This window comes from Notolepis coatsorum (assembly GCF_963971535.1).
Source record: "Notolepis coatsorum genome assembly, chromosome: 7".
NCBI lineage: Eukaryota > Metazoa > Chordata > Actinopteri > Aulopiformes > Paralepididae > Notolepis > Notolepis coatsorum.
Genome location: NC_140171.1, coordinates 7795848 through 7810847, shown reverse-complemented (window position 1 = coordinate 7810847; position 15000 = coordinate 7795848). Strand labels below are relative to the sequence as shown.

Sequence of the window (15000 nt, the reverse complement as noted above, 5' to 3'; positions counted from 1 at the left end):
GAGGAGAGGGTTAACATGTGAAGAATAGAGACCCAGGGGGGAGAGGGTTAACATGTGAAGAATAGAGACCCAGGGGGGAGAGGGTTAACATGTGAAGAATAGAGACCCAGGGGGGAGAGGGTTAACATGTGAAGAATAGAGACCCAGAGGGGAGAGGGTTAACATGTGAAGAATAGAGACCCAGGGGGGAGAGGGTTAACATGTGAAGAATAGAGACCCAGGGGGGAGAGGGTTAACATGTGAAGAATAGAGACCCCGAGCCTAGGGGAGAGAGGGTTAACATGTGAAGAATAGAGACCCAGGGGGGAGAGGGTTAACATGTGAAGAATAGAGACCCCGAGCCCAGGGGAGAGAGGGTTAACATGTGAAGAATAGAGACCCAGGGGAGAGAGGGTTAACATGTGAAGAATAGAGACCCAGGGGGGAGAGGGTTAACATGTGAAGAATAGAGACCCAGGGGGGAGAGGGTTAACATGTGAAGAATAGAGACCCAGGGGAGAGAGGGTTAACATGTGAAGAATAGAGACCCAGGGGGGAGAGGGTTAACATGTGAAGAATAGAGACCCAGGGGGGAGAGGGTTAACATGTGAAGAATAGAGACCCAGGGGGGAGAGGGTTAACATGTGAAGAATAGAGACCCAGGGGGGAGAGGGTTAACATGTGAAGAATAGAGACCCAGGGGGGAGAGGGTTAACATGTGAAGAATAGAGACCCAGGGGGGAGAGGGTTAACATGTGAAGAATAGAGACCCAGGGAGGAGAGGGTTAACATGTGAAGAATAGAGACCCAGGGAGGAGAGGGTTAACATGTGAAGAATAGAGACCCAGGGGGGAGAGGGTTAACATGTGAAGAATAGAGACCCAGGGGGGAGAGGGTTAACATGTGAAGAATAGAGACCCAGGGGGGAGAGGGTTAACATGTGAAGAATAGTTACAGTACAGTTACAGGACAGTTACAGTTACAGGACAGTTACAGGACAGTTACAGCACAGTTACAGCACAGTTACATGACAGTTACAGGACAGTTACAGCACAGTTACAGGACAGTTACAGCACAGTTACAGCACAGTTACAGGACAGTTACAGGACAGTTACAGCACAGTTACAGCACAGCTACAGGACAGTTACAGGACAGTTACGGCACAGTTACAGCACAGTTACAGGACAGTTACAGGACAGTTACAGCACAGTTACAGCACAGTTACAGGACAGTTACAGCACAGTTACAGGACAGTTACAGCACAGTTACAGGACAGTTACAGCACAGTTACAGGACAGTTACAGCACAGTTACAGGACAGTTACAGGACAGTTACAGGACAGTTACAGCACAGTTACAGGACAGTTACAGCACAGTTACAGGACAGTTACAGGACAGTTACAGCTCAGTTACAGCACAGTTACAGCACAGTTACAGGACAGTTACAGCACAGTTACAGGACAGTTACAGGACAGTTACAGCACAGTTACATGACAGTTACAGCACAGTTACAGCACAGTTACAGCACAGTTACAGGACAGTTACAGGACAGTTACAGCACAGTTACAGTACAGTTACAGCACAGTTACAGCACAGTTACAGCACAGTTACAGGACAGTTACAGGACAGTTACAGGACAGTTACAGCACAGTTACAGGACAGTTACAGCACAGTTACAGCACAGTTACAGGACAGTTACAGGACAGTTACAGCACAGTTACAGCACAGTTACAGGACAGTTACAGGACAGTTACAGCACAGTTACAGGACAGTTACAGCACAGTTACAGGACAGTTACAGCACAGTTACAGCACAGTTACAGGACAGTTACAGCACAGTTACATGACAGTTACAGCACAGTTACAGGACAGTTACAGGACAGTTACAGCACAGTTACAGCACAGTTACAGGACAGTTACAGCACAGTTACAGCACAGTTACAGCACAGTTACAGGACAGTTACAGCACAGTTACAGGACAGTTACAGGACAGTTACAGGACAGTTACAGCACAGTTACAGCACAGTTACAGGACAGTTACAGCACAGTTACAGCACAGTTACAGGACAGTTACAGGACAGTTACAGGACAGTTACAGGACAGTTACAGGACAGTTACAGCACAGTTACAGGACAGTTACAGGACAGTTACAGCACAGTTACAGGACAGTTACAGGACAGTTACAGCACAGTTACAGCACAGTTATAGCACAGTTACAGTACAGTTACAGCACAGTTACAGCACAGTTACAGGACAGTTACAGGACAGTTACAGCACAGTTACAGCACAGTTACATGACAGTTACAGGACAGTTACAGCACAGTTACATGACAGTTACAGCACAGTTACAGGACAGTTACAGCACAGTTACAGCACAGTTACAGCACAGTTACATGACAGTTACAGGACAGTTACAGCACAGTTACATGACAGTTACAGCACAGTTACAGGACAGTTACAGCACAGTTACAGGACAGTTACATGACAGTTACAGGACAGTTACAGGACAGTTACAGGACAGTTACAGCACAGTTACATGACAGTTACAGCACAGTTACAGGACAGTTACAGCACAGTTACAGGACAGTTACAGCACAGTTACAGGACAGTTACAGCACAGTTACAGCACAGTTACAGCACAGTTACAGCACAGTTACAGGACAGTTACAGCACAGTTACAGGACAGTTACAGCACAGTTACAGCACAGTTACAGGACAGTTACAGCACAGTTACAGCACAGTTACAGGACAGTTACAGGACAGTTACAGCACAGTTACAGCACAGTTACAGCACAGTTACAGGACAGTTACAGGACAGTTACAGGACAGTTACAGCACAGTTACAGGACAGTTACAGTACAGTTACAGGACAGTTACAGCACAGTTACAGGACAGTTACAGGACAGTTACAGCACAGTTACAGCACAGTTACAGGACAGTTACAGGACAGTTACAGCACAGTTACAGGACAGTTACAGGACAGTTACAGGACAGTTACAGCACAGTTACAGGACAGTTACAGCACAGTTACAGGACAGTTACAGGACAGTTACAGCACAGTTACAGGACAGTTACAGGACAGTTACAACACAGTTACAGCACAGTTACAGCACAGTTACAGCACAGTTACAGGACAGTTACAGCACAGTTACAGCACAGTTACAGCACAGTTACAGGACAGTTACAGGACAGTTACAGCACAGTTACAGCACAGTTACAGGACAGTTACAGCACAGTTACAGGACAGTTACAGCACAGTTACAGGACAGTTACAGCACAGTTACAGCACAGTTACAGGACAGTTACAGCACAGTTACAGGACAGTTACAGGACAGTTACAGCACAGTTACAGCACAGTTTCAGCACAGTTACAGGACAGTTACAGCACAGTTACATGACAGTTTCAGGACAGTTACAGCACAGTTACAGGACAGTTACAGGACAGTTACAGGACAGTTACAGCACAGTTTCAGCACAGTTACAGGACAGTTACAGCACAGTTACATGACAGTTTCAGGACAGTTACAGGACAGTTACAGGACAGTTACAGCACAGTTACAGCACAGTTACAGCACAGTTTCAGCACAGTTACAGGACAGTTACAGCACAGTTACATGACAGTTTCAGGACAGTTACAGGACAGTTACAGGACAGTTACAGCACAGTTACAGCACAGTTACAGGACAGTTACAGGACAGTTACAGGACAGTTACATGACAGTTACAGGACAGTTACAGCACAGTTACAGCACAGTTACAGGACAGTTACAGGACAGTTACATGACAGTTACAGGACAGTTACAGCACAGTTACAGCACAGTTACAGCACAGTTACAGCACAGTTACAGCACAGTTACAGGACAGTTACAGGACAGTTACAGGACAGTTACAGGACAGTTACAGCACAGTTACAGAGCAGCTTTGGTTACACTGTGTTGGCTCTCTATAGAGAAAGGGATGATGGGAGGGGAGGAAGAGAAGTGAAAGAAATAAAGGAAGGGTAGAGAATAGTTGTGTGAAATAACAGGAAGGCTATCGTGTTCATTTCTTTCAAAACCAAAGGAAGGTTTATTCCCAAATCAAAGTTGGAGGCAGATATATCCAGCAGTTAAAGGTAGAATCTGTAATGCTGTCAAACAGTGATCTCTAGGGAAGAGATCCCTGTTTGGTATTGCACTTTGTTACCATTTTTAGTTTTTGTTTAGTTTAGTAACTTATTATGATGTACATCCAGACCTCTCTTGTCAGAGCCTGAGGTGTGGCCAACAATAGTAACCTCTTCCCCTGTCCCCACTCCACTCTAACCCACGCACCAGACCAAAACGAAACATTTAACCCAGTCCAGTCACCCATGTCGCAATTCCCGTCAAATAGCCTTTTTTTCACGTGTGTTTGTGGATAGCGTTGGCTATATTTTATGTATATGTCAGGAAAGTAGCTCAGTATCACATCTTTGAGTCACATTACAATTTTCAAAAATCACTATTAATTAAGCGCACTGCATAAATGTATTTCACCTTTCACCCTAGTGACGGAAATTGTCAGGTTAGGGTTAGGGTTAGGGTAACCCTAACCCCCAACCCTAATTTAAAAAATGGTTAGAATCCTGAAAATGAATAAATATTCGATATGTATGGTGAGGACTGAAGTTAATAATGATATTCATGAAAATAAATTGGAATAATACATGAAAAAGATATGTTTTACTGAGATTGCAGTTTTCGGAAAAGGGCTAAAGGTGTGATTTCTTTAAAGGTTGACTCGAGGGTTAAACAAAGTGCTATACCAAGCAGGGCTCTTTTGCCTTCCCGTCAGCTCCTCCCCTGGGTGTAAAAGAACATTGCTGACAGCGTGTGTGTGTTTGTTTGGTCCTCCTGTAGATCCTGTGGTTGTGAAACCAGATCAGTTCGTCGAGGTCTCCAGTCCCTTCCTCTCCTACAGGAGCAAGACCAACACCAGCGCTGTTCCTGAGCTGTGTGTATACTGAGCTGCAGTAAAACACTTCCTAATATTTCATTTCTTTCTTCCTTCCTTCTTGTTTTCTTCTATCCCCCCTTCCTTCCTTCCTTCCTTCCTTCCTTCCTTCCTTCCTTCCTTCCTTCCTTCCTTCCTTCCTTCCTTCCTTCCTTCCTTCCTTCCTTCCTTCCTTCCTTCCTTCCTTCCTTCCTTCCTTCCTTCCTAGTTCTGTATATCTGTATGTCTTGTATGTCATAAACGTCCTGATGAATTGAAAATGGAGGACCCCGATGTAAACAAGACAAAAGTATTTTTCTGGTCTGCATCCTCTTAGCAGTTGTTTTATATTGAGCCGTACTAAGTTTTCATTCAAACAATCAATCAATCAATCAATCAATCAATCAATCAATCAATCAATCAATCAATCAATCAATCCTTCCTTCCTTCCTTCCTTCCTTCCTTCCTTCCTTCCTTCCTTCCTTCCTTCCTTCTTTCCTTCCTTCCTTCCTTCCTTCCTTCCCCCCCCTCCCTTTCTTCCTTCCTAACTTATTTTTTCTTTCCTTCCATCCCTTCTTCTTTCCTTGCTTGTTTACACATCCTCCACAGTATATTATGGTCAAAATGTTACACAGTGCATACCTGATTAAGTGTGTGTGTGTGTGTGTGTGTGTGTGTGTGTGTGTGTGTGTGTGTGTGTGTGTGTGTGTGTGTGTGTGTGTGTGTGTGTGTGTGTGTGTGTGTGTGTGTGTGTGTGTGTGTGTGTGTGTGTGTGTGTGTGTGTGTGTGTGTGTGTGTGTGTGTGTGTGTGTGTGTGTGTGTGTGTGTGTGTGTGTGTGCGCGCGTGTGTGTGTGTGTGTAGCTCTCCTCCGATCGCTGAGTCGGGGGGGAGTGAGGGACCAGAGGAGACTCAGCCTGGCAGGACTGAGCTCATCACCAAGTCACTGGAGGGCGCAGATGCCATGGAGGTACAGGCTCATTATACAAATGTAGCAGGGTGGATTATCCCTGCTTTATGGGAGTGGATGTACACAGCCACCTGGTAGTGAGGACGCAGCAGAGCTGGGTCCAGCTGAGTCCCCGACTTTAGGCCAGGAATGTTGAAGTGGAGGTCGAGCAGCAGGAGTGGATGGGGCCTAGGATTCACTGACCTAGGGATGTTACGCTGGTCCTTCTTGCCCTCCAGGGCGATCAGCAGTAGCTCCCCACACACCCACACTTCCCCCAATACTTCCTGGGCCCTCCCACACCCGATGGCAGTAAAGATGGATGATATATTCGCTCCCCAAAGCAGTACCCTTCCTTAATGATGAGTAGAGACCTTTCACAATGAACTATAGGCAGGGAAAGGGTTAAACTGTAAAGAGCATTACCCGGAAAGGAAAGGGTTAGACAGAATGCACATTAACAGACACGCACACAGTGGTCCCATTTACTTCTCCTTTACTGGAAGTCATATGCACGTTACATATTATTACACAACTATGAACGTTATTTCCACACTGGGCACCTAGTGCTCTCGCTCTATACTACATACTCAAGTTATTCCCACACTGGGCTAGACACAGTAATAACTTCCTCCCTTTAAGGGTTATCTACTGCTCCGCTTCTCCGTAGGTGGGGGAGAGAGGGGAAGAAGAGGGAGAGGGATAAAGGAGTTCAATGGGATTTTTGTAAAAGAACACACGTTATTATTACACTCAACCAAATGACAGTGGGCCCACGTTACAAATAAAAGTCCTATATATAGCCGGCTTTTCCCCAAAATAATAAATGGTCGGGGCGCCCCTAGACACTGTTATCAGCGTCAGTTCAAAGCACTGTTTTCTCTTCGCCCCTTAGAGAGCCCGCGCCGCCCAGTGGCGAATGTCTACCGATAAAACTCCAGCACTCGGAGCGCTTGCTGTACTTATCCAAATGGCGGGCCCGCTCTCACCACCAACCGTCCGTGTGGTGAGATGGCCGTCTGGAGGTCCCGTGATAGCAGGCAGCCGGGCTGGGTAGACGTTGGGCAGGTGACTGCTGGGGCAACGGCAGTGGTGCAGTGCTGGGCAACCGCGGTCAAACGGCGTTTGGGCTTCGAAGTGCGCGCATCCTATTATTATGCAAAGTCTAGGTGATAAGTGCCTAGACTTTGCATAATAATAGGATACCGTTTGGCCTCCGCCCATATTACGACTGCACCCCTGGGCAACGGCTCGGAGGGGCTGGAGGAGCGTGCAGTGTAGTGACGTCCAGTGCTGGGCTGAAGGGGCCCGACACGCGGGCTAAACTGTGGTGCTAGCCAGGTGAACCCCCTGTCATGACGCATATACTTACTAAAACGCAATGTGGGCAATCTCTACCACACTCTTCGGCAGTCGCTCGACTGCTTCTACGTTCACAATGTCTCTTCCGCATTAACTAAAAGCGAAGCTATCGCATACTCATTACTAACCCGCTTCGTAACTGGGTTTATATCTCGCGTGCTTGATCTCCCGAGCTCCAGCTCCGTGCGTCCTCTCCCCTCTGTGGAAAACGCTGAAGAGGAAGTGCCTCCCGTCTGCGCCGCCCCTGAGCCCATCCTTCTTCACCTGTATCTCCCTGCCCAACGTCATCACCAGCTCCCCCTGGCAGCACCTGTATCCTGTCCCGCTGTGTGAAGTGTCCATGTTAGGATAGGGACCCATCAAGAGAGGTAGCAAGTTAAGTGTCAATGTTAGGGTAGGGAGGATCAAGAATGGTCAGCCGGTTACACAACGTCCTCGCGAACACAGGGAATGCAAGGAATTAGCGTTAGACACATTGAATTATTGTCAGACATATTCAGGTGTCTACACAATGGTAGATGGTAAATGGCTGCATTTATATAGCGCTATTTTACCCATTCACTCACACATTCCGACGGCAGAGGGTGCCAACCTGCTCATCAGGAGCAATTAGGGGTTAAGTGTCTTGCTCAAGGACACTTCGACACACTGCCCGGGAGGAGCGGGAATCGAACCGGGAACCTCCGGATTACCAGACGACTGCTCTACCCCCTGATCCACTGTCGCACAAAACATGTGACTAGCCTAGCTACTGTAAATACATCAGATACTGTTCTACAGTGCCGCTGTAGCTGGGCACATTAAAGGAAACAACATACATCTAATGGACCTATCTCAAACCCCGCCCTATTTTCTTGATCCTCCAATCACAACTGTTGCTTTCCTCTGACAAACTTCACAGACTGGGAAGCAACCGTTGTGATTGAGAGGGAGGTTTGCCCTGGGTGGGAGGTTCAAAGGGTCAAAGTGGGTATAAAACAGGATTGTGGATACCAAACAGAGAAGGTAAAGACGACTTTGAACTGTTGAACAGTAATCCAGAACTATTTTATTGCACTGTAAAATATATATATTTTTCAATCTATTCTATTCTACAATTTTATTGCATTGCACTATTGCACTATTTTACTCTGTCTATTTTATCTTACTCTTTTTATTATTGTCTATTTAAAACTGAATCAAACCATAAACAAGGTGGCCTGTTTGGGATGTTAGATCCAAATGTAAAAAACTGTGATTTTATATGTTTGCACTTTATGTGCTCATTTTATGTCTGTCTTTTTTCTGTTGTGAAGCACTTTGAGCTGCAGTTTCTGTATGAAAGGTGCTATTATTATTATTATTATTATTATTATTATTATTATTATTATTATTATTATTGGAGGATCAAGAAAAGAGGGAGCTTGAGATAAGTCAATTTAGTTGACTTAAACGTTGGCTGAATGTTTAAGTATATTACCCACTGAAAGTAGAAGGTTTTCAAAGTCTGTCAGGGGGAGCCAACACAGAGACACCCCCAGCTGTTTTTAGCCTAAGGTTCTACTAAATGAGATGTATTATTATTATATTATTATTAGTATATTATTGTTTTGTGCTGTTGCCTTCCTTTAAGCCATATCCTCATCTCTGCTGCTCAAATGAGAACAGCACAGTGTGTCACAGCAGACATGGAGTTTTGTTCTTTTCGTTATACTGTAACTGTATACTGTACTGTGCTGTGCAATGACAATAAATCTGAATCTAATCTAATCTATTCTATTCTAATTACTAAAAGGAGGAGACAGGATCAGTACTTCATCAATACAGGAGAAGTACTCTACTTGTGTTGCTCTACTCATTATTTATGCACCTCTCTTTTTCTCTCTGTGCTCTAATTTGTTTTCAGACTAATGATTTCCTCTCCGTCTCTCTCCCTCTGTTCCTCTGTCCCTTTAGGCTACAGCGGAGAACAAGAAGAGGGACGACAGTGCTTCTGCCAGTGGTAATACTGTTCTATTCCAACCGGTCATTACAATGAGAACAATCCATAATGTACTGTAGACAATAATACAAAAGATGAGGTTTTATATGACCAGTGGTCAAATGTATAGCCATGACCCAGTAGACTATCTGGTAGTTCATTAGTTCTTATTACTGGTATTATTTTCCATGGTTTGGGATGAGGATTTAATTGAATGGTCGTTGCACTTGACGAGCCTCCAATGACAACCGCATAGATTCATCATTAAATCCGGGGCGTATTCCACTTCTACATGGTCCTCATTCCAAACCATCAAATAGAACCGTACTAATGACTAGGGGGAAATCCATACAGCGATATATTGTGATATTTTGCATGCTGATATTATATCGATACAGTGATGCCAAGTATTAATATATATATTTTCTATTTATATCATAAATATTTTTTGCTTGACAATCCAATTTGCTGCAATAAAAATTATTGGAATGAGGTGAACAGACTGAAAACATTAGATTAGATAGATAAAGCAGATGATGTATATATATTTTTATTGCAGATTCTAGTGTAATTTTTTGTTGGGGGCATAATTTGCAGTATTATTATTACAATATTGTGGCTCTAGTATCGTGACAATATCGTATCGCAGCGCCTCTGTCGCAGCGCCTCTGCTGATTCCCACCCCTATAGAGAGCACCATCAACGTTCCTACAAGATTATACAAGAGATACAAGAGTTTTATTTGTCACGGCATACAGGTATACAGTGAAATGCGGGGGGTCTTGTCCGCAACAATGTGCATAATACAATAGTAATAATATATAATAAGAATCCAACCAAGAACCACATTGTGCAATAAACAAGTAAACAAGTAGGGCATATTGGTATCTGTACATGAGTTATTTACAGAGCATGGTAGGACATGCTAGGTCCTGTGGTAGTGCAGTACACTGTTAGCTACGGATGAGGCACTGGGTCTTTATGTACACTGCAATATACAATGCTATATTATACAATCTCAAGCTCTACTATACTATTCTTAAAGTGACCTTTCCTTCTGTAAAGTGTCCATAAGTGTGAGCATGATTAGGGATGTTCGATATTGGCTTTTTTACCGATATCCGATATACCGATATTGTCCAACTCTTAATTTCCAATAGCGATATCAACCGATACCGATATATGCAGGGTCCCCCCCCCCCCCCCCCCCCCCCCCAAAACGGAATAATTTCAGGTAATTAACATTACATATCTCTTGTTGTGGAATTAACACAACATTATGCGTACTTTTCACAATAAATAAAACAAGAATTTGTTCTTACTTGCTTCATGGGTAAATAAAGGTTAAATAAATAAAAAATAAATTTAAACCGATACCGATCATTTCCGATATTACATTTGAATGCCAATATCGGCCGATAATATCGGACATCCCTAATTATGATGTAATCAGCACCAGAATCAAGTTGTTGTCATGTGTGGCTCCAGAGCAGGGGGTGCTGGAGTCCCCAGGGGGTCCCGTCCCAGAGCAGGGGGTGCTGGAGCCCCCAGGGGGTCCCGTCCCAGAGCAGGGGGTGCTGAAGCCCCCAGGGGGTCCCGTCCCAGAGCAGGGGGTGCTGAAGCCCCCAGGGGGTCCCGTCCCAGATCAAACCAAGGAGGTCATGGAGGCGCTGCAGAACACTTGGGTGGAACTGGACCACTTCACTAAAGGCTTCCAGTGAGGAATAGATGCAATCCTACACACACACACACACACACACACACACACACACACACACACACACACACACACACACACACACACACACACACACACACACACACACACACACACACACACACACACACACACACACACACATACACACACACACACACCACACGCACACGCACACGCACACACACACACTCACACACTCTCAAACCTTTTTACTCCTCCTCTAGGTCACTCCTGGTTTTCCACAAGCCTCACAAATACCCAACCTGTTTCCAGAAATCCAGTTTCAAGGTAAGCGTAAAAAAATGCAGGCTTTAGGATTGAGATACCTCTAAAATGTTACAGTAGAATAAACTGAGATGGCTCAATAAATAAACGTTTAAACCGTTCAGTCAAACGGTTCATCAAAACCTTGCATTTCAGTGTAATAGTACTTTAGTCAAAGTTGTTGTTTAATCTTCAATTTGTATCTGCACACACACGCACAGGCACAGGCACACACACACACATTTACGGTATGTTTATGTGAAATATGGGGACATTACATAGACTTACATTCATTGTGTGTGTGTTCTCCCCAGTGTTCAGAAGATGAGGTGGTCTCTTATTACCTCTATGTGGACAACCTGCAGACGTCCCAGATCCTTGTGAGCTTCTCTGCTCTGATGCCCTGGAGAGACACAGAAGAGAGTAAGGGGTTCACACACACACACACACACACGCGCGCGCGCACGCACGCACGCACGCACGCACATGCATGCAAAGGATGTGTACATTTAGCTTGTTCTCTTGTCTCCCTGCAGAGAAGGAGAGTCCAGCAAGGAGCAGGTCTGGAGTTCTCACAGTCCAGCCCTGGTCTTGGACGAGCCTGCAGTCTCAGCTGCCAATCCTCCACATCAAGACCTACTCCTCCAAATCGGCCATGCTCTCCCTGCCTCCCGGGTACGCTTCTGCTCCTCCACACATATTATTATAATAATAATAATAATAATAATAATAATAATAATAATAATAATAATAATAATAATAATAATAATAATAATAATAATAATAATAATAATAATAATAATAATAATAATAATAATAATAATAATAATAATAATAATAATAATAATAATAATAATAATAATAATAATAATAATAATAATAATAACTTTATTTATATAGCACCATTCATAGATTGCAGCTCAAAGTGCTTTACACAAAAAACGAAACATAAGGATAGAAAATTATTATATTATTATCGGCTGATATTGGCATAAAAATGTGATATCGAAAAATATCGGTATCGGTTTAAACTTAAATTTTTATTTTTTTACATTTATTTAACCTTTATCAGGCAAGCAAGTAAGAACAAATTATAATTTTATTTATTGTCAAAGTATGCATAATGTTGTGTTAATTACACGACAAGAGATATGTAATGTTAATTACCTGAAATTATTCTGTTTTTTGTGGGGGGAAACCCTGCATATATCGGTATCGGTTGATATCGGTTGATATTGGTTGATATCGGTATCGGAAATTAAGAGTTGGACAATATCGGTATATCGGTATCGGTAAAAAAGCCAATATCGAGCATCCCTAATAAAAATACTAATAAAACAATTAGATAAGATAGTAAAAATAGCTACATAAGACAAACAGTAAGACAATAACATAAGACAATACAAAAAATTACAAATACAGTAAGTGAACAATAAAGTAAAATAGTTAAAATAATAATAATAGCAAAATAGCAAAAAAAAAAACAATAAGAAAAATAAAATAACAGTAAAATAAGACATTCAAAATAACAGCACTGTGGGGCGGCTAGGTGGCGCAGTGGGCAAGGCGCTCGCCACCAACGCAGGAGATGCTGGGTTCGAGTCCAGCTCTCGGCGTTGCTACCAGCTTGGCTGGTCGTTCATCATACTAATACAATTGGCAGTATTAGGGGTGGGAAGCTGGTGGGTGGGGATCGGACGTTGTGGACAGCGACTCCTACAGGTCGGTTGGTGCGCCTGCGCAGTAGAATCAGGAAGCGACGGGGGCGGCATGTCCCTCCCACGCAGACCCCCGCCGCTGAGAGATCGCGCTGTGCAGGTGAAAAGATGCGACGGCTGCCTCCTCGAGTACCGGAGGGGAGACGTGATGCAAGGCTTCGTCCACATTGCAGCCGGCTTGTGGGAGGCATGGCCTAACAGCGTTCGAGACAGGGGAGGGTAGAATTGGACGATACGAAATTGGGGACGGGAGAAAAATAGAAAAATGGGGAGAAAAAGCAGACAAAAAAAATAATAATAACAGCACTGTGTGTTGTCTGTGTGGCTCCAGGCGTCACGCGCTGCGTCTCTGGGCCAGAGCCACGCTGGGTCACCACACCCACCTCTGCAGCGCCACCCCCTTCGTGTTCGGAGACGAGGACACCGTCATGCCACACCTGGACAAGGTGAGGGAGAACCATCAATCAATCAATCAACCAATCAATCAATCACATTTATTTGTATAGCACATTTAGACATGACACTTGTCAACCAAAGTGCTTCACAGTAAGTCGCATAGTTAAAATCAAAGAAAAGTGCTAAAGTATAGAATAAACATGCTGACACATCCCATATAATAATACATCCTCAGCGTGCATGTATGAGTGAAGGGATAACTTTGAGGTATACGTTGTATATATAAGTACAGTCCAAATGCCATTTAGTGGAGTCAAAACCTTGCTGATATACATGTATGTATATTATATATATATATATTTTTTTTTAAATATAATTTCCAGAGACCTATGATCTTCAGCTACTCTCAGCCTAAAGTACCATGTGAATTAGCCCCTTTCGTGACTGTGATGTGAAGGGAATTCTAACCACCCAAATCCTTTGGATTGATATGTAGTATGAACCAGCTGACCAGATATTCAAGCGACAAAACTGTATTTCAAACGGAGTCTTTATTGTTGATCACACAGAGAAGAAGAACAGTCGCCTTCCACGGGGCTCAGCCTAGCACAGAATGTCGACAGAACTTATACTCTCGTAGACAAAGGAAGGGAGGGGAGGGTGTGTGTGCGTGCGTGTGTCTGTGTGTGTTTGTGTATGTATGTGTGTGTGTGTGCTTGTCTGTGTGTGTGCCTGTGTCAGAAGAAGGGGGGCTAGGAGGTGATGAGTTCCAGATGCAGGGAGAGAGACAGGCCCCTACAAGGGTGCAGCCGTGTGTGTGTGTGTGTGTGAGTTGTGAGTGAGTGAGTGAGTGAGTGAGTGAGTGAGTGAGTGAGTGAGTGAGTGAGTGAGTGAGTGAGTGAGTGAGTGAGTGAGTGAGTGAGTGAGTGAGTGAGTGAGTGAGTGAGTGAGTGAGTGAGTGAGTGAGAATGAAGGGAGTCTCCACTGGCCGAGCAACAGACCCAACAAATCAAAGGGGCCCGACAGCTGTGTGTATGTGTGTGTGTGTGTGTGTGTGTGTGTGAGCATGGGGGAGAGATGGCATGGGGGAGAGATGGATGCCGGAGACACAGCGGTGCCACAGCATCTAGGGTGCAGCCCGCACATCGTGGGGAGACAATAAAGATTCTAGCATCAAATTAACTCAAAAAAACCTATCAATCCCCCTTTGACATATAAATCAAATATGTCAACAACACATCAATTCATTGATGGATCTGTACCCGTCGATTGTCATCCATTACACGCATCACACCTAAACCAGAAGGGATGAACAACGGTCAGAGAGGGGGGAGAGAGAGAAGAAAGAGAGAGACACAGATTTGCAACTTTTCAGACAATACACCTAACCCCTTTGGACCCCCCTTACTCAGATACACCCAACGTCTATCAGGGCGCTTCCTCCCCTCTGTTACAGTACACCCCCCATCTTGGGCCGGTCCCGTCTTCTAGGGCAAGGGCCCCTTCCTGAGCTGGTTCCCGGTCCAGGGCGCAGTCCTATAGGCAAAAGTGTCTCCTCTGGTCTGCTGCCTCAGTGTCTTTGGACTATCTTCTCCGCCTCTCCCCAGCTGGCCCACCGTCTCTTCAGCTCTGCCTCAGTGCTCTCCCACCGCCGCTCCCTCCCTCCTGTCGTAGATGATCTGTGTACCGGCTGCGGTGTCGCTG

General features: G+C 44.5%; 1 protein-coding gene across 1 annotated transcript in view; it reads left to right on the top strand.

Annotated features, from left to right (window-relative positions):
- Positions 1-15000, top strand: part of LOC311232608 (androglobin-like) — a gene marked incomplete at both ends in the record, with an annotated part of 75454 nt that overhangs the window by 23896 nt on the left and 36558 nt on the right. The window contains 7 exons of the mRNA XM_084319468.1: positions 4857-4954; positions 9174-9219; positions 10687-10915; positions 11143-11206; positions 11497-11605; positions 11719-11857; positions 13232-13346. Coding sequence (XP_084175594.1) covers positions 4857-4954; positions 9174-9219; positions 10687-10915; positions 11143-11206; positions 11497-11605; positions 11719-11857; positions 13232-13346 — 800 coding nt within the window. The remainder of the gene's footprint in view (positions 1-4856; positions 4955-9173; positions 9220-10686; positions 10916-11142; positions 11207-11496; positions 11606-11718; positions 11858-13231; positions 13347-15000) is intronic.